Source organism: Hyperolius riggenbachi, chromosome 2 (genome assembly GCF_040937935.1).
Source record: "Hyperolius riggenbachi isolate aHypRig1 chromosome 2, aHypRig1.pri, whole genome shotgun sequence".
NCBI classification, from domain to species: Eukaryota; Metazoa; Chordata; class Amphibia; order Anura; family Hyperoliidae; genus Hyperolius; species Hyperolius riggenbachi.
The window spans coordinates 574,380,505-574,404,718 of record NC_090647.1 but is presented as its reverse complement, the minus strand read 5'-3'; the positions used below and the strand labels follow the sequence as shown (position 1 = coordinate 574,404,718).

The window sequence follows — 24,214 nt, the reverse complement described above, 5'->3', positions numbered from 1 at the left end:
AACAGAACCCATCCCACATATCAGCTTTATCCTGCTGCCTGGCATATCTCCTCTGCTTCACAGCCTTATTATGTAACTTCCAGCGTATAGCACCATTCTACCCAATGCCAGAGCAGGGTGGGGGAAATACTAACACAACAGAACCCATCCCACATATCAGCTTTATCCTGCTGCCTGGCATATCTCCTCTGCTTCACAGCCTTATTATGTAACCTCCAGCGTATAGCACCATTCTATCCAATGCCAGAGCAGGGTGGGGGAAATACTAACACAACAGAACCCATCCCACATATCAGCTTTATCCTGCTGCCTGGCATATCTCCTCTGCTTCACAGCCTTATTATGTAACCTCCAGCATATAGCACCATTCTACCCAATGCCAGAGCAGGGTGGGGGAAATACTAACACACCAGTAACCATCCCACATATCAGCTTTATCCTGCTGCCTGGCATATCTCCTCTGCTTCACAGCCTTATTATGTAACCTCCAGCGTATAGCACCATTCTATCCAATGCCAGAGCAAGGTGGGGGAAATACTAACACAACAGTACCCATCCCACATATCAGCTTTATCCTGCTGCCTGGCATATCTCCTCTGCTTCACAGCCTTATTATGTAACCTCCAGCGTATAGCACCATTCTACCCAATGCCAGAGCAGGGTGGGGGAAATACTAACACAACAGAACCCATCCCACATATCAGCTTTATCCTGCTGCCTGGCATATCTCCTCTGCTTCACAGCCTTATTATGTTACCTCCAGCGTATAGCACCATTCTATCCAATGCCAGAGCAGGGTGGGGGAAATACTAACACAACAGAACCCATCCCACATATCAGCTTTATCCTGCTGCCTGGCATATCTCCTCTGCTTCACAGCCTTATTATGTAACCTCCAGCATATAGCACCATTCTACCCAATGCCAGAGCAGGGTGGGGGAAATACTAACACAACAGAACCCATCCCACATATCAGCTTTATCCTGCCTTCTAGGGCTTCTCACCAGTGTGGGATCTTTCATGTTGGACAAGATCCCCTTTAGACCGAAAATTTTTCCCACACTCAGCACATGAATAGGGTTTCTCACCAGTATGAGATCTCTCATGTATGACAAGTTGTGATATCCTTACAAAACATTTCCCACACTCAGAACATGAATAGGGCTTCTTACCAGTGTGAATTCTCTCATGTTGGACAAGATCCCTTTTAGACCGAAAACATTTCCCACACTCAGCACATGAATAGGGCTTTTCACCAGTGTGAGATCTCTCATGTATGATAAGTTGTGATTTATGAGCATAACATTTCCCACACTCTGCACATGAATAGGGCTTCTCACCAGTGTGAGATCTCTCATGTCTGATAAGAAGTGATTGCTGACTAAAACATTTCCCACACTCAGCACATGAATAGGGCTTCTCACCAGTGTGAGATCTCTCATGTTGGACAAGCTCCCCTTTAGACCTAAAACATTTCCCACACTCAGCACATGAATAGGGCTTCTCACCAGTATGAGATCTCTCATGTGTGACAAGATGTGATTTCCTTACAAAACATTTCCCACACTCAGCACATGAATAGGGCTTCTCACCCGTGTGAGATCTCTCATGTAGGCCAAGCTCCCCTTTAGACTGAAAACCTTTCCCACACTCAGCACATGAATAGGGCATCTCCCCAGTGTGAGATCTCTCATGTCTGACAAGCTGTGATTTCTGCACAAAACATTTCCCACACTCAGAACATGAATAGGGCTTCTCACCAGTGTGAGATCTCTCATGTATGACAAGCTCCCCTTTACACCAAAAACATTTTCCACACTCAGCACATGAATAGGGTTTCTCCCCAGTGTGAGATCTTTCATGTCTGGCAAGATGTGATTTCTGCACAAAACATTTCCCACACTCAGCACATGGATATGGCTTCTCCCCAGTGTGAAATCTCTCATGTATGACAAGCTCCCCTTTAGACCGAAAACATTTCCCACACTCAGCACATGAATAGGGCTTCTCTCCAGTGTGAAATCTCTCATGTATGACAAGCTGTGATTTCTGCACAACACGTTTCCCACACTCTGCACATGAATAGGGCTTCTCACCAGTGTGAGTTCTCTCATGTGTGACAAGCTGTGATTTATATACAAAACATTTCCCACATATGGAACAGGAATGAGACCGTCCAGCAGGGGGAGAGCTGTGCTGGGTATGAGGCCCCTCAGGGTTAGACAGGTGAGGGGAGTCTGGGGGAATATTTGGGGTAACCAGGATATCTGCAGGAGACTCTTGTCCAGTGACATCATCATCCGTTGTACAGTCTGTGGATACAGAGAGACGAGTCTCTGAGAGGTTCCTGATGCCGGGACTCCGCGCTGCAAATAGAGAAACATCATCACTTCCTGTTAGAGAATTCTGAGGGGAGGAGCAATTATCATTAGGGAGGGTCAGTGAGCTGCTGAGAATTCCAAGTTCATGCAAAGTTTATGCAGATGAGAAATGGACAAGGTGCAGCAGCTGCATAACTTTGCATATAATTAGCATACAATTTGCACCATCTCAGAGATATTGGCAGGTGACTTACCACCACTAGTTATCAGCCTGACATAGAACTGCAGAAGGTTGTGCTCATTACAGGCAGCCAGTCACATGACAATAACCTTGCCTTGCATGAGAAGGTTATGTAGTTAGGAATTCAGCCAATGAAAGGCAGATCTCCTCAGATCCCTCTCACAAAAGATGGAGACCCATTCACACGATGGTGATTGGCGGGCAATTTTTAAAGCGCTAGCGCAATTGTAACTATACGGTAGTGATCTCACTGCCGCGATTGGCGCAGATCACGGGCTTTCCACGATTAGCGGCAATCGCAACTTATTGTATGCAACATTTTGCCGCGATTTTTGAGCGATCGCAGTACAGTGCTTAAGAAAGCCAGTGATTTCTACCCCACTAATCGCGGTAAAATCGCCCTGCATATTGAAGTGTGAGTGGCACTTAGGCCAAAAGATCTGAATATGGAAATAGATCTAAGCTGCTTCATTGATAAAGGCTGAAGGGGAGTGGAGATAGTTATTCTCTGGCCCATTGGAGGGGCTCCTGAGATTGGGGTCCTGTAGATTGGGGCATGTGTATGGGATTGTATCCGGGAGCAGAGGGGCGGAGGTGAGTATAACCCCCTAATCCATATGGAACTAACATATACCCCATTTCTCTGGGAGGACATTACATTTTATATACTACTAGCTGATGACCCAGCGTTGCCCGGGAATGCATTTAGCTGCTGTTGCTCCTCCCATGTTTTCTAACCCTAACGCACAAACACTGAATGACCAAGTTTGTGAGCTTTGGGGTCCTTGGCATCAATAATTTGTATTATCCCAGTGAAATGAAACAAATCTGATTGGCTGTTTGTGGCTCCGCCCCTTTGCTGAATTTGAACCCCAGTGATCCAATGACCAACTGTACCAGGTTTGAGGCTTCTGCCATTAACAGTGCAAGAATGGCAGCAATGTAAATATTCCCCTTGAAAATCGACAGATGAATTTTGAAAGGCTTTCTTAGGCTCCACCCACTTTTCTGAATATTAATCCCAGTCACCCAAGTTCGAGAGCCCTGCCATTAACAGTGAAGAAGGGCTGCAGTTTACATTTTCCCTGTGAAATTTGTTTTTGACTCCACCCACTTTTTGTAACCTTGACATACAGTCACTCAGTGACCAAGTTTGTGAGCTTTCAGGTTCCTGGCATCAAAATTGTGTAAATGGAAGCAGTTTATCCAGAAAATAAATCTGTTTGGCTGTTTGTGGCTCCGCCCCTTTAGTGAATTAAAACCCGTCACCCAATGACTAACTGTAGCAAGTATGAAGCCTCTGCCATAAACAGTGTAAGAATGGCAGCAGTTTAAATATTCCCCTTAAAAATCAATAGATGAATTTTGATTGGCTGTTGTAGGCTCCACCCACTTTTGTGAATATTAATCCCAGTCACTCAGTGACTGACTGTGGCAAGTTTGAAGCCTCTGCCATTGACAATGTAAGAGTGGCTGCAGTTTACAGTTTCCATTTAAAATGAATGGCTGAAATTTGATTGGCTGTTTTATGCTCCGCCCACTTTTTCTGAATTTGTAACCTCGGTCACCAAGTGACCAACTGTGCCAAGTGTGGGGACTCTGGCTTGATTACTGTGAGAATAGAAGCCTTTTAAATTTTTTCCATTGACATGAATGGGTGAAATCTGATTGGCTGTTTGTAGCTCCGCCCACGTGTGCAGGGGGGGGGGCAATACCTCCAGAACATATCATCTCAGGTAGTAAGGGATCTGTATACCAAGTTTTGTTCAAATCAGTCAAGGCGTTTGAGTGATCGCGGCACATACACACATACATACACACACGCATACATACACACATCTGATTTTATATATATAGATTTTTGATTGCTATTTTATGTCCACTTCATGTGCAATGAGAATACTGTTATTCTTTCCATCCATATGTTTTCCTCTTGTTATTGGAATCTTTTGCTACACATGACTGTTTAGGCATGAAAGGAAAGGCAGGCTGGAGTCTAGAGCAATGTGATATGGATAATCTGTGCTCCCTAATTGCTGCAATATATGGAATTGTGAGAGCGCTGATTGAGGCCCCTTTTACATCTAATTTCAGCGGAGTGATGCCCCCGTCACATCACACTGCAATGCCAAAAATACACAGATATGACCAAGCAGCAGAGTGCGCCGGCAGCGGATCATATGCATAGACCCGCCCCCGGTCTGTGACGTACCCCCCCCCCCCGCTCCCGCTCCATGATGTCCTCTCTCCTCCGCTGTGTGACGTACTGCCCCCCCCCCCCCGCTCCATGATGTCCTCGCTCCCCCGCTGTGTGACGTACTGCCCCCCCCCCCCCCCCCGCTCCATGATGTCCTCGCTCCCCTGCTGTGTGACGTACTGCCCCCCCCCCCCGCTCCATGATGTCCTCGCTCCCCTGCTGTGTGACGTACATCCCCCACCACTCTGACAAACTCCCCCCACCCTTGTGACATACTCCCCGCCTCCCGCTCCATGATGTGCCCCTCCTGTGAAGTACTCCCTGCCCTCCACACCGTGACATACTCCCTGCTCTCTGATGTAGAGGGTGGGCCATTTATATGGATACACCTTAATAAAATGGGAATGGTTGGTGATAATAACTTCCTGTTGGTGGCACATTAGTATATGTGAGGGGGGAAACTTTTCAAGATGGGTGGTGACCATGGCGGCCATTTTGAAGTCGGCAATTTTGAATCCAACTTTTGTTTTTTCAATAGGAAGAGGGTCATGTGACACATCAGACTTATTGGGAATTTCACAAGAAAAACAATGGTGTGCTTGGTTTTAACGTAACTTTATTCTTTCATGAGTTATTTTCAAGTTTCTGACCACTTATAAAACGTGTTCAATGTGCTGCCCATTGTGTTGGATTGTCAATGCAACCCTCTTCTCCCACTCTTCACACACTGATAGCAACACCGCAGGAGAAATGCTAGCACAGGCTTCCAGTATCCGTACCCTCTTCTCCCGCTCCTCACACACTGATAGCAACACCGCAGGAGAAATGCCAGCACAGGCTTCCAGTATCCGTACCCTCTTCTCCCACTCCTCACACACTGATAGCAACACCGCAGGAGAAATGCTAGCACAGGCTGCCAGTATCCGTACCCTCTTCTCACACTCTTCACACACTGATAGCAACACCGCAGGAGAAATGCTAGCACAGGCTTCCAGTATCCGTACCCTCTTCTCCCACTCGTCACACACTGATAGCAACACCGCAGGAGAAATGCCAGCACAGGCTTCCAGTATCTGTACCCTCTTCTCCCGCTCCTCACACACTGATAGCAACACCGCAGGAGAAATGCCAGCACAGGCTTCCAGTATCTGTACCCTCTTCTCCCGCTCCTCACACACTGATAGCAACACCGCAGGAGAAATGCTAGCACAGGCTTCCAGTATCCGTACCCTCTTCTCCCACTCCTCACACACTGATAGCAACACCGCAGGAGAAATGCTAGCACAGGCTTCCAGTATCCGTACCCTCTTCTCCCGCTCCTCACACACTGATAGCAACACCGCAGGAGAAATGCCAGCACAGGCTTCCAGTATCCGTACCCTCTTCTCCCACTCCTCACACACTGATAGCAACACCGCAGGAGAAATGCTAGCACAGGCTGCCAGTATCCGTACCCTCTTCTCACACTCTTCACACACTGATAGCAACACCGCAGGAGAAATGCTAGCACAGGCTTCCAGTATCCGTACCCTCTTCTCCCACTCGTCACACACTGATAGCAACACCGCAGGAGAAATGCCAGCACAGGCTTCCAGTATCTGTACCCTCTTCTCCCGCTCCTCACACACTGATAGCAACACCGCAGGAGAAATGCCAGCACAGGCTTCCAGTATCTGTACCCTCTTCTCCCGCTCCTCACACACTGATAGCAACACCGCAGGAGAAATGCTAGCACAGGCTTCCAGTATCCGTACCCTCTTCTCCCACTCTTCACACACTTATAGCAACACCGCAGGAGAAATGCTAGCACAGGCTTCCAGTATCTGTACCCTCTCCTCCCACTCTTCACACACTGATAGTAACACCGCAGGAGAAATGCCAGCACAGGCTTCCAGTATCTGTACCCTCTCCTCCCACTCTTCACACACTGATAGCAACACCGCAGGAGAAATGCTAGCACAGGCTTCCAGTATCTGTACCCTCTCCTCCCACTCTTCACACACTGATAGTAACACCGCAGGAGAAATGCTAGCACAGGCTTCCAGTATCTGTACCCTCTCCTCCCACTCTTCACACACTGATAGCAACACCGCAGGAGAAATGCTAGCACAGGCTTCCAGTATCTGTACCCTCTTCTCCCAGTCTTCACACACTGATAGCAACACCGCAGGAGAAATGCCAGCACAGGCTTCCAGTATCCATACCCTCTTCTCCCACTCTTCCCACACTGATAGCAACACCGCAGGAGAAATGCTAGCACAGGCTTCCAGTATCCATACCCTCTTCTCCCACTCCTCACACACTGATAGCAACACCGCAGGAGAAATGCTAGCACAGGCTTCCAGTATCCGTACCCTCTTCTCCCACTCCTCACACACTGATAGCAACACCGCAGGAGAAATGCTAGCACAGGCTTCCAGTATCCGTACCCTCTTCTCCCACTCCTCACACACTGATAGCAACACTGCAGGAGAAATGCCAGCACAGGCTTCCAGCATCCGTACCCTCTTCTCCCACTCTTCACACACTGATAGCAACACCGCAGGAGAAATGCTAGCACAGGCTTCCAGTATCCGTACCCTCTTCTCCCACTCCTCACACACTGATAGCAACACCGCAGGAGAAATGCTAGCACAGGCTTCCAGTATCCGTACCCTCTTCTCCCACTCCTCACACACTGATAGCAACACCGCAGGAGAAATGCTAGCACAGGCTTCCAGTATCTGTACCCTCTTCTCCCAGTCTTCACACACTGATAGCAACACCGCAGGAGAAATGCCAGCACAGGCTTCCAGTATCCGTACCCTCTTCTCCCACTCCTCACACACTGATAGCAACACCACAGGAGAAATGCTAGCACAGGCTTCCAGTATCCGTACCCTCTTCTCCAACTCCTCACACACTGATAGTAACACCGCAGGAGAAATGCCAGCACAGGCTTCCAGTATCTGTACCCTCTCCTCCCACTCTTCACACACTGATAGCAACACCGCAGAAGAAATGCTAGCACAGGCTTCCAGTATCCGTACCCTCTTCTCCCACTCTTCACACACTGATAGCAACACCGCAGGAGAAATGCTAGCACAGGCTTCCAGTATCCATACCCTCTTCTCCCACTCTTCACACACTGATAGCAACACCGCAGGAGAAATGCTAGCACAGGCTTCCAGTATCCGTACCCTCTCCTCCCACTCTTCACACACTGATAGCAACACAGCAGGAGAAATCCCAGCACAGGCTTCCAGTATCTGTACCCTCTCCTCCCACTCTTCACACACTGATAGCAACACCGCAGGAGAAATGCTAGCACAGGCTTCCAGTATCCGTACCCTCTTCTCCCACTCTTCACACACTGATAGCAACACCGCAGGAGAAATGCTAGCACAGGCTTCCAGTATCCGTACCCTCTTCTCCCACTCTTCACACACTGATAGCAACACCGCAGGAGAAATGCTAGCACAGGCTTCCAGTATCCGTACCCTCTCCTCCCACTCTTCACACACTGATAGCAACACCGCAGGAGAAATGCCAGCACAGGCTTCCAGTATTCGTACCCTCTTCTCCCACTCCTCACACACTGATAGCAACACCGCAGGAGAAATGCTAGCACAGACTTCCAGTATCCGTACCCTCTCCTCCCACTCTTCACACACTGATAGCAACACCGCAGGAGAAATGCCAGCACAGGCTTCCAGTATCCGTACCCTCTTCTCCCACTCTTCACACACTGATAGCAACACCGCAGGAGAAATGCTAGCACAGGCTTCCAGTATCCGTACCCTCTCCTCCCACTCTTCACACACTGATAGCAACACCGCAGGAGAAATGCCAGCACAGGCTTCCAGTATCTGTACCCTCTTCTCCCACTCCTCACACACTGATAGCAACACCGCAGGAGAAATGCCAGCACAGGCTTCCAGTATCTGTACCCTCTTCTCCCACTCTTCACACACTGATAGCAACACCGCAGGAGAAATGCTAGCACAGGCTTCCAGTATCTGTACCCTCTTCTCCCACTCTTCTCACACTGATAGCAACACCGCAGGAGAAATGCCAGCACAGGCTTCCAGTATCCGTACCCTCTTCTCCCACTCTTCACACACTGATAGCAACACCGCAGGAGAAATGCCAGCACAGGCTTCCAGTATCCGTACCCTCTCCTCCCACTCCTCACACACTGATAGCAACACCGCAGGAGAAATGCCAGCACAGGCTTCCAGCATCCGTACCCTCTCCTCCCACTCTTCACATACTGATAGCAACACCGCAGGAGAAATGCCAGCACAGGCTTCCAGTATCTGTACCCTCTCCTCCCACTCTTCACACACTGATAGCAACACCGCAGGAGAAATGCTAGCACAGGCTTCCAGTATCCGTACCCTCTTCTCCCACTCCTCACACACTGATAGCAACACCGCAGGAGAAATGCCAGCACAGGCTTCCAGTATCCGTACCCTCTTCTCCCACTCTTCACACACTGATAGCAACACCGCAGGAGAAATGCTAGCACAGGCTTCCAGTATCCGTACCCTCTCCTCCCATTTTTCACACACTGATAGCAACACCGCAGGAGAAATGCCAGCACAGGCTTCCAGTATCCATACCCTCTTCTCCCACTCTTCACGCACTGATAGCAACACCGCAGGAGAAATGCCAGCACAGGCTTCCAGTATCCGTACCCTCTTCTCCCACTCTTCACACACTGATAGCAACACCGCAGGAGAAATGCCAGCACAGGCTTCCAGTATCCGTACCCTCTTCTCCCACTCCTCACACACTGATAGCAACATGGGAGGAGAAATGCTAGCACAGGCTTCCAGTATCCGTAGCCTCTTCTCCCACTCTTCACACACTGATAGCAACACCGCAGGAGAAATGCTAGCACAGGCTTCCAGTATCCGTACCCTCTTCTCCCACTCTTCACACACTGATAGCAACACCGCAGGAAAAATGCCAGCACAGGCTTCCAGTATCCGTACCCTCTTCTCCCAACTCTTCACACACTGATAGCAACACCGCAGGAGAAATGCCAGCACAGGCTTCCAGTATCCGTAGCCTCTTCTCCCACTCTTCACACACTGATAGCAACACCGCAGGAGAAATGCTAGCACAGGCTTCCAGTATCCGTACCCTCTTCTCCCAGTCTTCACACACTGATAGCAACACCGCAGGAGGAATGCCAGCACAGGCTTCCAGTATCCGTAGTGTCAGGTGCTGGACATCTCGTATCTTCACAGCATAGACAACTGCCTTCAGATGACCCCAAAGATAAAAGTCTAAGGGGGTCAGATCGGGAGACCTTGGGGGCAATTCAACTGGCCCACGACGACCAATCCACTTTCCAGGAAACTGTTAATCTAGGAATGCTCGGGCCTGACACCCATAATGTGGTGGTGCACCATCTTGCTGGAAAAACTCAAGGAACGTGCCAGCTTCAGTGCATAAAGAGGGAAACACATCATCATGTAGCAATTTCACATATCCAGTGGCCTTGAGGTTTCCATTGATGAAGAATGGCCCCACTATCTTTGTACCCCATATACTACACCATACCATCAATTTTTTTGTTCCAGCAGTCTTGCAGGGATTTATTCAATGTGGGTTAGTGTCAGACCAATAGCGGTGGTTTTGTTTGTTAACTTTTTTTGTTAACTTTGTTTTCCTCATCACTGAACAAAATCTTCTGCGTAATCTGAGGGCCATGTTCCAAGTTTTGTTTTGCCTATTCTGCAAATTCAGTGCGTCGATCAGGGTCATCCTGGTTGAGATGCTGCAGTAGCTGGAGTTTGTAAGGGTGCCATTTGTGAGTAGCTAATATCCGCTGAAGAGAATGTTAGACTAATGCCACTCTCCAGTGACATGCGGCGAGTGCTACGCTGTGGGCTCTTGCTGAATGAAGCTAGGACAGCCACTGATGTTTCTTCATTAGTGACAGATTTCATGCATCCACATTTTGGCAAATCCAACACTGAACCAGTTTCAGGAAACTTAGCAAGCAGTTTGCTAACTGTAGCATGGGAGATGGGTGGTCTCGTAGGGTGTCTTGCATTGTAATCTGCTGCAATGACCCGGTTACTGCGTTCACCAGACATCACCACAATTTCTATCCGCTCCTCACGTGTTAATCTCGGCGACATGAAGAAACTTGTAAAACTTGTAAATAAACTTGTAAATAACTCATGACTGAATAAAGGTACATTAATAACTCATGACTGAATAAAGGTACATTAAAACCAAGAAAAGCGTTGTTTTTCTAGTGAAATTCCCAATAAGTCTGATGTGTCACATGACCCTCTTCCTATTGAAAAAAAAAAAAGTTGGATTCAAAATGGCCGACTTCAAAATGGCCGCCATGGTCACCACCCATCTTGAAAAGTTTCCCCCCTCACATATACTAATGTGCCACAAACAGGAAGTTAATATCACCAACCATTCCCATTTTATTAAGGTTTATCCATATAAATGGCCCACCCTGTTCCCTCCCCTCCCCCTCTGTGACGAACCCCCCCTTCCCGCTCTCTGACGTCCTCCCCTCCCCCCCACCTCAGTGACATACTCCCCCCTTTCTGCTCTCTGACGTCCTCCCCTCCCCCCCACCTCAGTGACATACTCCCCACTTCCCGCTCTCTGACGTCCTCCCCCCCCACCTCCGTGACATACTCCCCCCTTCCTGCTCTGACGTCCTCCCCTCCACCTCTGTAACATAGTCCCCCCTTCCCGCTCTGATGTCCTCCCCTCCCCCCCACCTCAGTGACATACTCCCCGCTCTGTGACTCTGTGAAGTACTCCTCTCCCCCGCTCTGAGGCCCCTCCCCTGTGACATACTCCCCGCCCACCCACCCTTGTGACATACTGGCCATGTCACATACTCCCCGCTCTGTGACTCTGTGATGCCCCTCCCTCCCATCTGTGACGTCCTCCTTGCTGGACATGCAGTATGTCACTGGGTGTAGCTGGGTTTCCCGTCGTCCGCAGCTGCGCGCCACTAACATTTTAGATTTACACGATCACAGGCTCGGTATTCGGATCCCATGATTGATAACGATCACAGGTCTGAATTCAGGTTCACCCATGATTGCACTCTAATTCCGGCCGTGATCACGGGTTATCCTGTGATCAGGAATCCGGATGATGTGCGGTATCCAGGGGATGACGTCATTGGGCCAATCAGAAGGCCCCCAGCCGAGTCCCTTGCAACCAATCAGAGGAGGGGACCCTGGCCCTCCCTCCTCTATATAAAGCGGCGGCCATCTTGACGATCTCGTCCTTGCTTGTGACTCTGTGGTACTGAGAGCATCTCCAGTGCTGCTGTTCGTCTGAGCAAGTGCTTTTCTTGCGTTTAACACAGCGTTTTTGCATATTTACACATTCTCAACACATTTATTGTACTGATTAATAGTGCTTTGAGTGTTATAGTTCAGTTAGCTAGTGTACTGTATATACTGTATACTGTGCTAGGCTAGTGTTAGGTCTGTGTGCAGGCTATGGCCTGCTAGCCTAGGTAGCCTTAGCCTACTAGCCTGCAGGTAGGTTAAGGATTAATAGTTAGTTGTGCAGTTAGTTCATTTGTACTGTCAGTTGATTTAGTGTTAGACTAGCAGCTGCAGTACTAGTTACTTAGCAGGCAGGCCAGCATCTGTGTGATTATATCTGACTGCTGCATCTGCCTGTATTAATTGTGAGACAGACAGTCTTTTATTGTCACTGTCTGTCACTCTAGTTAGTTATGGACTACTGTTAGTTGTATTCTTAGTACAGTACTCCAGCCAGGCAGCCTCTGTGTTTCTGACTGCTGCCTGTATTTTGTGAGTGTGACAGACAGTCTTAGTGCCACTGACTGTCACTGTTTTCTCAGTTAAGTGTTGTGCTTGTAGTTTATTTACTGGCTCTGGCAGTGAAGTGAACTACCTGTTATCATGCATGCCTTGTGACTGAGTGACTTGTTAGTCTACTAGTAGAAAAAAAAAAAAAAACTTAAATTTTTTTTTTCACCAACCCACTTCTCTGTATTAAAGTTTACACCCAGTTCCCGTCATATACATATATACATATATATATGTTTTTTTTGTTTTTGTTTTTCTTATTGTATTTGTATATTATTGTACAATGACTGGCAGAGGTAGAGGCACCACCAGGAGAGGCAGCGCCATTGCTGCCACCATTGCCAGCAGGTCTGTGACTGGTCCGCCGCCAGCCACTGGCCGCAGTTGCGGAGGAGGGAGCAGAGGCGCAGCAGCACCGTGTTGCGCCCATCTTTGAGATGGGTCGTCGTCGCCGGCCCATTGAGGAGAGTCAGGCACAGGCTGTGGTGGAAATGATGGCGGAGCAGCAGGCCACCGGTTCCAGCCAGACCTCCAGCGAGACCAGTGCCACCACCAGCAGCAGCCGCCCACCACCACCGCTTGAGGTCACGTCGACCCCAGCAGCCAGCCTGCCCTCACTGAGCTTGCTGCTTGCCCCAAGAACCACGAACGACTTGAGGGCTGCTGTGGCAGAGTTTGAGGAGGGGATGATGGGGACATGCAAGGAGGAGAAGGAGTTTGAGATGGAGGAGGTTGTTGTCGGTGAACAACAACCTGATTTTCATGAGGAGGAGGGGCCTGATCCAGGGGATGTTGGGGCAGAAGAGGTGGTTGGGGGTTCAGAGGAGCTGTTTGGCAATGATGATGAGGTGTGGGACCGTCCCTATGTGCCACAGTTGGGTGAAGGCAGCTTGGAGGAGGAGGCGGTGGCTCTGGCACAGAAGTGCAGCAGCATGGCAACCGGGGGCAGGGCCAACAGAGGGCATGGAAGGCAGGAGCCACAGCCTGCTGTTTCAGCCGCTACCACCACCCGCACCAGTCAACCTCCAGCCACAGGGAGAAAAGCTCAGCACTCAAGCCGGAGGCGGCAGTTAACATCCACAATCTGGTGTTATTTCCATGTGTGTGACACGGATGAGAGCCGTGCAATTTGCAACAGTTGCAGGGCCAGCCTGAGCAGAGGTCGTGATCCAGCCAAGATGGGTACCTCGAGCCTGCAGACCCACTTGCAGACCAGGCATTTTCATGACTTCCAGGAGTTTCAGAGGGTGAAGGACAGTGGCGCAGGCAGTGGTCAGAGCAGGAGACCCACTGCACAGCCTTCAACAGCAGCATCCCGCCGTCCTGCTCATCCAGCATCAGCAGCAGGAGCGCAGAAACGCACTGCTCCCCCCCCCCCCGCACTCTGTCACTCCTGTCGCGATTGAGGCTGGTTAGTGCAGCCAGTCCTCAGTGGCCTCCTCTGCTCCCTCCACAGGGGCCTCCTCATCCTCCCGTGTAAGCAAACACTGCCAGACCCTGCTCAGCAAGTCCTTTCCTGGTGTAGCCACGGCTCTGCCTCCCGGCCTCAGGCGCATCCATGCGCTGAACGGGTTGCTTGCCCGGGCCATGTGCTCCCAGCTCCTGCCACACTCCTTTGTACAGGTGGGGAGTGACATGAGAGCGCTCCTGCAGTATGGGATCCCGGAGTGGAGAATCCCCAGCCACCACTGCTTCTCCCGCACAGCGATCCCAGCACTGCACCAGTTTGTGTTGGTGAACGTGGCCCGTTTGCTCGATCACGCCATGAGCGAGCGGGTCCATGTCACCATGGGCTCCTGGAGAAGCCGTTTCAGGATAGACCGCTACTTGTCCTTCACGGCTCACTGGGTCAGCCTGGTGGAAGTGGGTGAGGAAGGAGCAGCAGCAGGTCCATCATCGAGCACAGCAGCAGTCCAGTGGGTGGTGCCACCCCGTGGGGTCAGGGGAGATGCAGCAGGCTCCTCTGATCCAGGTCTCTCCTCCGGCACACCTGCTGCCAAGCGTTCCTGCCTCAGCAGCAGTGTGAAGGCCCGCCACAGCCAAGCACTGCTGGAGATGGTCAGCCTGGGGAAGACCAAACTGACGGCAGCCAACGTTCTTCTCAACCTCAGGGAGCAGGAGAAGAGGTGGCTGACCCCCAAAGGCCTCAGAGTCGGATTGGTGGTGTCCAACAATGCGGCCAACCTGCTGTATGCCATCACCAAGGGACACTTGACCCACGTCCCCTGCTTAGCCTACGTCCTGAACCTGGTGGTGCAGACGTTCCTGCGCACCTACTAGGGGATGGACAATCAAGCGGCTAGGAAAATTGTGCGCCATTCCCGCCGCTCCGCCGGTGCCTCAGCAAACCTGGCCGACCTGCAGCAGCGCGAGGGCCTGCCACTACACCGGCTTGTCATTGATGTACCAACTCGCTGGAATTCCACCCTGACGATGTTGGAGCGGCTGGTTTAGCAGAGGAGGGCCGTCAGCCGTCACATCGTTGATGCCAATGTTTCCGGCACCACCAGCCTCCAGGCCCTCACCAACGCACAGTGGGGGCAGATGCAGCAGGTGTGCTTGGTGTTGGCTCCCTTCCTGCAGGGAACCAACATGGTGAGCCGGGAATGGGCAACCCTCTGCGAGTGAGTGCCCATGGTTCGTCTGCTGGACAGAGCCCTGTTTGATCTGATGGAAGAGGGAGAGGGAGAGGAGGTCCTGACCCAGCTGGATCAGTAGGCGACTGCGCAGTCCACCTCTGAGGAGAAGGAGGAGGAGGAGGAGCTCCCTGACGTTGCTGATGAGGAAGAACAGCAGAGCGCAGCTGCAGTGGTGCGAGGGTGGAGAGGGCAGGATGAGGCTCAGGGGCCAGAGGACAGCATTGCCGACAACCCTGATGTCTTTGCTGTGTCCAATCTGTTCCCCATGGCAGCACACATGCTGCGGTGCCTGCGCAGGGACCCCAGGGTGAAGCAGATGCGTGCTCGGGAGGAAATCTGGATCAGCATGATCCTGGTCCCATGGCTGAATGGGAAGGTAGGTCAGTTCCTGCCTGCTGGAGACCCTGAGCAGCAAACAGCGGGCTTGACACCGAGGCCCCTGTGGACCCCGTGGAGTACTGGGTCAAGCGCTTGGAGTTCTGGAGGGAGCTGGCGCAGTATGCCCTGAAAGTCCTGGCTTGCCCCTTTTCCAGTGTGCTGTCTGATGGGTGCTTCAGTGCGGCCGGTGTCGTGGTCATGGAGAAGCACTCTCGTCTGTCACCAGAGTCTGTGGACAGACTCACCTTCCTAAAGATCAACCAGGCCTGGACTGAAGGCACGTTCCTGGCCCCTGTTGTCGGCGAGAAAGGGACATGAGGCGGCTGGGAATGTTTTTTTTTGCACACCAACCTTCAGTCTCCTGCTATTTTTGGCCTGTTTTTTTTTTTAGGTGCTGTGGTACCACCGCTAGGTGTCATGGCCTATGCTGCCTGCTGCCATGTATGTTACCCCTCCTGCTGTTGCATTTAACTTCCTGCTGTCTGTGTTCCCACCGCCAGGGTCCACTCTATTATGCACTGCTGCCACTAGCTTTTACACCATCAAAATAGCTACTACTGTAATTGTGTAAAAAAAAAAAAAAATTGTAAGGTGTCTGGGATGCAAACTGTGCTGTCCAAGTTGTGGGGAGAACCCAACTGTGGCTGTACAACCACTTCCTGGAACATCACGGTTGTTTATTTTTGTATGTGCTGTGGTATCACTGCTAGGTGCCATGGCCTATTATTGCCTGCTGCCACTCGTCACTCCTCCTCCTGCTGCTGCATTTAACCTCCTGCTGTCTGTGCTCCCACCGCCAGGTTCCACAGAATTATGCGCTGCTGCCATGCGCCACTAGCTATTATGCCACTACAATAGCTATATATTTTGTTGTTGTTAAAAAAAAAAAAAAAATTTAGACGTGTCCGGGTTGAAAACTGTGCTGTCACAATTGTGTATTGGACACAATGTGGGCTTCACAACCGCTGTCTGGAACCTCCTGCTGTTTTCTTGGTGTTATATTTACAGCATGGTACCACCGCTAGGTGCCATGGCCTATTATTGCCTACTGCCACATGTTACTCCTTCTCCTGCTTTCACCTCCTGTTGTCTGTGCTTCCACTGCCAGGGTCCAAAGAATTATTCGCTGCTGCCATGCGCCACTAGCTATCACGCCACTACAATAGCTATTTTTTGTTGTAGAAAAACTAATTTCTGAGGTGTCTGGGTTGAAAACTGTGCTGTCCCAATTGTGTATTGGACACAATGTGGGCTTCAGGACTGCAGTCTGGAACCTCCCGCTACTTAATTTCAACCAGGGTTCCACCGCTAGGTGCCATGGCCTATTATATTGTATGCTGCCACAGGTTACTCCTCCTCCTGCTGCTACTGCTTTAACGTCTGTGCTCCCAACGCCAGGGTCCACAGAATAAGGTGCTGCTGTCATGCGCCACTAGCTATTACGCTATATTTTGTTGTTGTTAAAAAAAAAAAATTCTGAGGTGTCTGGGTTGAAAACTGAGCTGTCCCAGTTGTGTATTGGACACAATGTGGGCTTCACGACCGCTGTCTAGAACCTCCTGCTGTATTCTTGGTGTTTATTACAGCCATGGTACCACCGCTAGGTGCTGAGGTCTATTATATTGCCTGCTGCCACATGTTATTCCTCCTCCTACTGTTGCTGCTTTAACCTTCTGCTGTCTGTGCTCCCAACACCAGGGCCCACAGAATAAGGTGCTGCCGCCATGTGCCACTAGCTATTACGCCACAAATTTAGCTATGCTGTTGCAGAAAAATGAAAAAAAAAAAAACATTCTAAAGGAAAAAAAATTTGGTTGGGTACAATTGGAAGAATAATAAGAAAATGAAGAAGAAGATGGAGAAGAAGAAAATTAAGAAGAATATGGAGAAGAAGAAGAAGAAGAAAAATGAAAAAAAAACATTCTAAAGGAAAAAAAATTTGGTTGGGTACAATCGGAAGATTGATAATAAGAAAATGAAGCAGAAGATGGAGAAGGAGGAGGAGGAGGATAAGAAGAACTCCCCCATACTGTGACCAATCTGTGTACAGTAATGTACAGTGACCATTATCAGCTTATTACAGGCCGGTAACACTAACTCCCCCCTACTGTGACCAATCTGTGTACAGTAATGTACAGTGACCATTATCAGCTTATTACAGGCCGGTAACACTAACTCCCCCTCCTGTGACCATTCTGTGTACAGTAATGTACAGTGACCATTATCAGCTTATTACAGGCCAGTAACACTAACCCCCCCCTACTGTGACCAATCTGTGTACAGTAATGTACAGTGACCATTATCAGCTTATTACAGGTCAGTAACACTAACTCTCCCTACTGTGACCAATCTGTGTACAGTAATGTACTGACCATTATCAGCTTATTACAGGCCAGAAACACGAAATCACCGACTACTGTGACCAATCTGTGTAGAGTAATGTACAGTGACCATTATCAGCTTATTACAGGCCGGTAACACTAACTCCCCGTACTGTAAACAATCTGTGTACTGTAATGTACAGTGACCATTATCAGCTTATTACAGACCAGTAACACTAACTCCCCTCTACTGTGACCAATCTGTGTACAGCAATGTACAGTGACCATTATCAGCTTATTACAGGCCAGTAACACTAACTCCCCCCTACTGTGACCAGTCTGTGTACAGTAATGTACAGTGACCATTATCAGCTTATTACAGACCAGTAACACTAACTCCCCCCTACTGCGACCAATCTGTGTACAGTAATGTACAGTGACCATTAACAGCTTATTACAGGCCGGTAACACTAACTCCCCGTACTGTAAACAATCTGTTTACTGTAATGTACAGTGACCATTATCAGCTTATTACAGACCAGTAACACTAACTCCCCTCTACTGTGACCAATCTGTGTACAGCAATGTACAGTGACCATTATCAGCTTATTACAGGCCAGTAACACTAACTCCCCCCTACTGTGACCAGTCTGTGTACAGTAATGTACAGTGACCATTATCAGTTTATTACAGACCAGTAACACTAACTCCACCCTACTGCGACCAATCTGTGTACAGTAATGTACAGTGACCATTAACAGCTTATTACAGGCCAGTAACACTAACTCTCTCTACTGTGACCAATCTGTGTAGAGTAATGTACAGTGACCATTATCAGCTTATTACAGGCCGGTAACACTAACTCCCCGTACTGTAAACAATCTGTGTACTGTAATGTACAGTGACCATTATCAGCTTATTACAGACCAGTAACACTAACTCCCCTCTACTGTGACCAATCTGTGTACAGCAATGTACAGTGACCATTATCAGCTTATTACAGGCCAGTAACACTAACTCCCCCCTACTGTGACCAGTCTGTGTACAGTAATGTACAGTGACCATTATCAGCTTATTACAGACCAGTAACACTAACTCCCCCCTACTGCGACCAATCTGTGTACAGTAATGTACAGTGACCATTAACAGCTTATTACAGGCCAGTAACACTAACTCCCTCTACTGAGACCAATCTGTGTACAGTAATGTACAGTGACCATTATCAGTTTATTACAGGCCAGTAACACTAACTCCCCTCTACTGAGACCAATCTGTGTACAGTAATGTACAGAGACCATTATCAGCTTATTACAGGCCGGTAACACTAACTCCCCGTACTGTAAACAATCTGTGTACTGTAATGTACAGTGACCATTATCAGCTTATTACAGACCAGTAACACTAACTCCCCCTACTGTGACCAATCTGTGTACAGTAATGTACAGTGACCATTATCAGCTTATTACAGGCCGGTAACACTAACTCCCCGAACTGTAACCAATCCGTGTACTGTAATGTACAGTGACCATTATCAGCTTATTACAGACCAGTAACACTAACTCCCCACTACTGTGACCAATCTGTGTACAGTAATGTACAGTGACCATTGTCATTTTATTACAGGCCGGTAACACTAACTCCCCCTACTGTGACCAAAACTGTGTACAGTAATGTACAGTGACCATTATCAGCTTATTACAGGCCGGTAACACTAACTCCCCGTACTGTAACCAATCTGTGTACTGTAATGTACAGTGACCATTATCAGCTTATTACAGACCAGTAACACTAACTCCCCCCTACTGTGACCAATCTGTGTACAGTAATCTACAGTGACCATTATCATTGTATTACAGGCCGGTAACACTAAGTCATCCCGTACTGAGACCAATCTGTGTACAGTAATGTACAGTGACCATTATCATTGTATTACAGGCCAGTAACACTAACTCCCCCTACTGTAACCAATCTGTGTACAGTAATGCACAGTGACCATTATCAGCTTATTACAGGCTGGTGACACTAGCTCCCCCCTACTGTGACCAATCTGTGTACAGTAATGTACAGTGACCATTATCAGCTTATTACAGGCCAGTAACACTAACTCCCCTACTGTGACCAATCTGTGTACAGTAATGTACAGAGACCATTATCAGCTTATTACAGGCCGGTAACACTAACTCCCCGTACTGTAACCAATCTGTGTACTGTAATGTACAGTGACCATTATCAGCTTATTACAGACCAGTAACACTAACTCCCACCTACTGTGACCAATCTGTGTACAGTAATGTACAGTGACCATTATCAGCTTATTACAGGCCAGTAACACTAACTCACTTCAGAGATCGCGGAAAAGCCGCCGCATGTGCTATTGAGGAGGCGGCTGATTCCGCGTCCAGTGCGGTGGTTTGCACGCGGAAGCGTGTGTCTGGTAGCAGGGCAGAACGCAGAAAAGCCGCCGCATGCAACAACAGTAAGGCGGCTGGTTCCGCGTCCAGTGCGGCGGTTTGCATGCGGCAGCGTGTGTCTGGTGTGGCTGAGTCTGTTAGTGCACACAGGCTTAGGAATACACGCGCGCGCGCTGAGAGGCAGAATTCTTATACTAAGCAGGAAGAGTCAGCTGACCACGCCGATCAGCTGACTCCAGAGCAGGATACTATTGGTTGAGCAATTAGGGGTGGTGCTGGGTAGCACTACTCCATATATAGTTGCTGCTGGTCACTTGCAAGTTGTCTGCCGTTGTGATCACTACGTGGAAGCACTCAGACCTAGTCAGAAGAAGAAGAAGAAAGACGAGGACGAGGAGAAAAAGAAGAAGAAAGACGAGGACGAGGAGAAGAAGAAGAAGAAAAAGAAGAAGAATAAGAAGAAAGACGAGGAGAAGAAGAAGAAGAAAGACGAGGACGAGGACAAGGAGAAGAAGAAGAAGAAGAAGAATGACGAGGAGAAGAAGAAGAAGAAGAATGACGAGGAGAAGAAGAAGAAGGACGAGGAGAAGAAGAAGAAGGACGAGGAGAAGAAGAAGAAGGACGAGGAGAAGAAGAAGAAGAAGAAGAAGAAGAAAGACGAGGACGAGGAGAAGAAGAAGAAAGACGAGGACGAGGAGAAGAAGAAGAAAGACGAGGACGAGGTGGAGGAGAAGAAGAAGAAGAGGAAGAAGGAGGAGGAGGAGGAGAAGGAGGAAGGAGGAGGGAGGAGGAGGAGGAGGAGGAGAAGAAGAAGAAGAAGAAGAAGAAAGACAAGGAGGAGGAGGAGAAGAAGAAGAAGAACGAGGAGGAGGAGAAGAAGAAGAAGGAAGAGGAGGAAGAGGAAGAGGAGGAAGAGGAAGAGGAAGAAGAAGAAAAAGAAGAAGGACGAGGAGGACGAGAAGAAGAAGGACGAAGAAGAAGGACGAGGAGGAGGACTCCCCCCTACTGTGACCAATCTGTGTACAGTAATGTACAGTGACCATTATCTTATTATAGGCCGGTAACACTAACTCCCCATACTGTGACCAATCTGTGTACAGTAATGTACAGTGACCATTATCAGCTTAATACAGGCCAGTAACACTAAGTCACCCCTACTGTGACCAATCTGTGTACAGTAATGTACAGTGGCCATTATCAGCTTATTAAAGGCCGGTAACACTAACTCCCCCTACTGTGACCAATCTGTGTACAGTAATGTACAGTGACCATTATCAGCTTATTACAGGCCAGTAACACTAACTCCCCCTACTGTGACCAATCTGTGTACAGTAATGTACAGTGACCATTATCAGCTTATTACAGGCCAGTAACACTAACTCCCCCCTACTGTGACCAATCTGTGTACAGTAATTTACAGTGACCATTATCAGCTTATTACAGGCCAGTAACACTAACTCCCCGTACTGTAACCAATCTGTGTACTGTAATGTACAGTGACCATTATCAGCTTATTACAGACCAGTAACACTAACTCCCCCCTACTGTGACCAATCTGTGTACAGTAATGTACAGTGACCATTATCAGCTTATTACAGGCCAGTAACACTAACTCACTTCAGAGATCGCGGAAAAGCCGCCGCATGTGCTATTGAGGAGGCGGCTGATTCCGCGTCCAGTGTGGTGGTTTGCACGCGGAAGCGTGTGTCTGGTAGCAGGGCAGAACGCAGAAAAGCCGCCGCATGCAACAACAGTAAGGCGGCTGGTTCCGCGTCCAGTGCGGCGGTTTGCATGCGGCAGCGTGTGTCTGGTGTGGCTGAGTCTGTTAGTGCACACAGGCTTAGGAATACACGCGCGCGCTGAGAGGCAGAATTCTTATACTAAGCAGGAAGAGTCAGCTGACCACGCCGATCAGCTGACTCCAGAGCAGGATACTATTGGTTGAGCAATTAGGGGTGGTGCTGGGTAGCACTACTCCATATATAGTTGCTGCTGGTCACTTGCAAGTTGTCTGCTGTTGCGATCACTACGTGGAAGCACTCAGACCTAGTCAGATCCTTCAGTGTGTTTGAACCAGGTGGACCTGGGAATTCACACTTAGCCAGATTATTTGAATTGTTATTCTGTTTATGCTTAGGCTAGTTCCAGGGTGTAGAGACCAAGGACCTCACACCCAGCTTAGGGAACTGTGTTATCATCTGTGTTATACTTCAAGCTAGTTCCAGGGTGTAGAGACCAAGGACCTCACACCCAGCTTAGGGAACTGTACTACCATCTGTGTTATATTTCAGACTAGTTCCAGGGTGCTGAGACCACGGACCTCGCTTGTTATTCTGTTTATGCTTAGGCTAGTTCCAGGGTGTAGAGACCAAGGACCTCACACCCAGTCTAGGGAACTGTATTATCATCTGTGTATACTTCAGGCTAGTTCCGGGGTGCTGAGACCAAGGACCTCGCACCCAGAATAGGCATTGTTTGATATATGTTATGACTTATAGCTTTTCTGACTACTCCTCTGTCTTCTGATTCGGTACCTCGCATATCTGATATTCCGTTGCCAGACCCTGCTTGCCTTGGATACCAAATCAGCCTTCTGTCTTTGTACTTTATCTGTCCGTGTGTTGCCGACCAGGCGAGCCCGACCTCGAGAGCTATCTCTCCTCTTAAGAGATAGTCTCCAGATCAGATAGTGACATCCACCTTCCGGTGTCACTCACTCTCTGGCCTTCCCTATCTTCAGCCTGACTCCTCCCCTTGAGGAGTCTCAGGCTGCTGGAAGGTTCCTGTGCTCTCAGAGCAGTGTCTCTTTACTGTCAATTATCACCTGCTCCGCAGGTGCGTTACTCAAAGTACTACTGTTGGGTACAATTGGAAGAATAATAAGAAAATGAAGAAGAAGATGGAGAAGAAGAAAATGAAGAAGAATATGGAGAAGAAGAAGAAGGAAGAGGGCGATGGAGAGGAGGAGGACGAGAAGAAAAAGAAGAAGAAGGAAGAGGGCGATGGAGAGGAGGAGGACGAGAAGAAAAAGAAGAAGAAGGAAGAGGGCGATGGAGAGGAGGAGGACGAGAAGAAGAAGGATGAGGAGGACGAGAAGAAGAAGAAGGACGAGAAGAAGAAGAAGAAGAAGACGGACGAGAAGAAGAAGAAGAAGAAAAAGAAGAAGAAGAAAAAGAAGAAGAAGGAGGAGAAGAAGAAGAAGAAGAAGAAGAAGAAGAAGAAGAAGAAGAAGAAGAAGGAAGAAGAAGGAAGAAGAAGAAGGAAGAAGAAGAAGAAGAAGAAGGAGGAAGAGGAGGAAGAAGAAAGAAGAAGAAGAAGGAAGAGGAGGAAGAAGGAGGAAGAGGAGGAAGAGGATGAGAAAGAAGAAGAAGAAGAAGAAGAAGAAGAAGAAGGACGAGGAGAAGAAGAAGAAGAAGAAGGACGAGGAGAAGAAGAAGAAGAAGAAGAAGAAGGACGAGGAGAAGAAGAAGGACGAGGAGAAGAAGAATAAGAAGAAGGACGAGGAGAAGAAGAAGAAGAAGAAGGACAAGGAGACGGAGGAGGAGGACGAGGAGAAGAAGAAGAAGAAGAAGAAGAAAGACAAAGATGAGGACGAGGAGAAGAAGAAGAAAGACAAAGACGAGGAGGAGAAAAAGAAGAAGAAGAAGAAAGACAAAGACGAGGAGGAGGAGAAGAAGAAGAAGAAGAAGAAAGACAAAGACGAGGACGAGGAGGAGTAGGAGGAGGAGGAGGAGGAGAAGGAGAAGGAGAAGGAGAAGGAGAAGAAGAAGAAGAAGAAGAAGAAGAAGAAGAAGAAGAAGAAGAAGAAAGACAAGGACGAGGAGAAGAAGAAGAAGAAGAAGAAGAAAGACGAGGACGAGGAGAAGAAGAAGAAGAAAGACGA

General features: G+C 48.9%; 1 protein-coding gene across 1 annotated transcript; it reads right to left on the bottom strand.

Annotated features, from left to right (window-relative positions):
- Positions 1-990: 990 nt before the first annotated feature.
- On the bottom strand, positions 991-12,681 carry LOC137545325 (zinc finger protein 84-like). Its single transcript, XM_068266437.1, has 3 exons — positions 12,668-12,681; positions 1,552-2,206; positions 991-1,521 (listed from the first exon to the last, which is right to left on the bottom strand). The coding sequence occupies exons 1-3, from the start codon at positions 12,679-12,681 to the stop codon at positions 991-993; spliced, it is 1,200 nt and encodes a 399-aa protein (XP_068122538.1).
- Positions 12,682-24,214: the final 11,533 nt, after the last annotated feature.

Bases quoted from the DNA above. Each gene is read 5' to 3' on its own strand.
- LOC137545325 (XM_068266437.1), bottom strand. The intron at 1,522-1,551 runs GTAAGGAAATCA...GTCACACATGAG, and splicing joins CTGAGTGTGGGAAATGTTTT to AGATCTCATACTGGTGAGAA.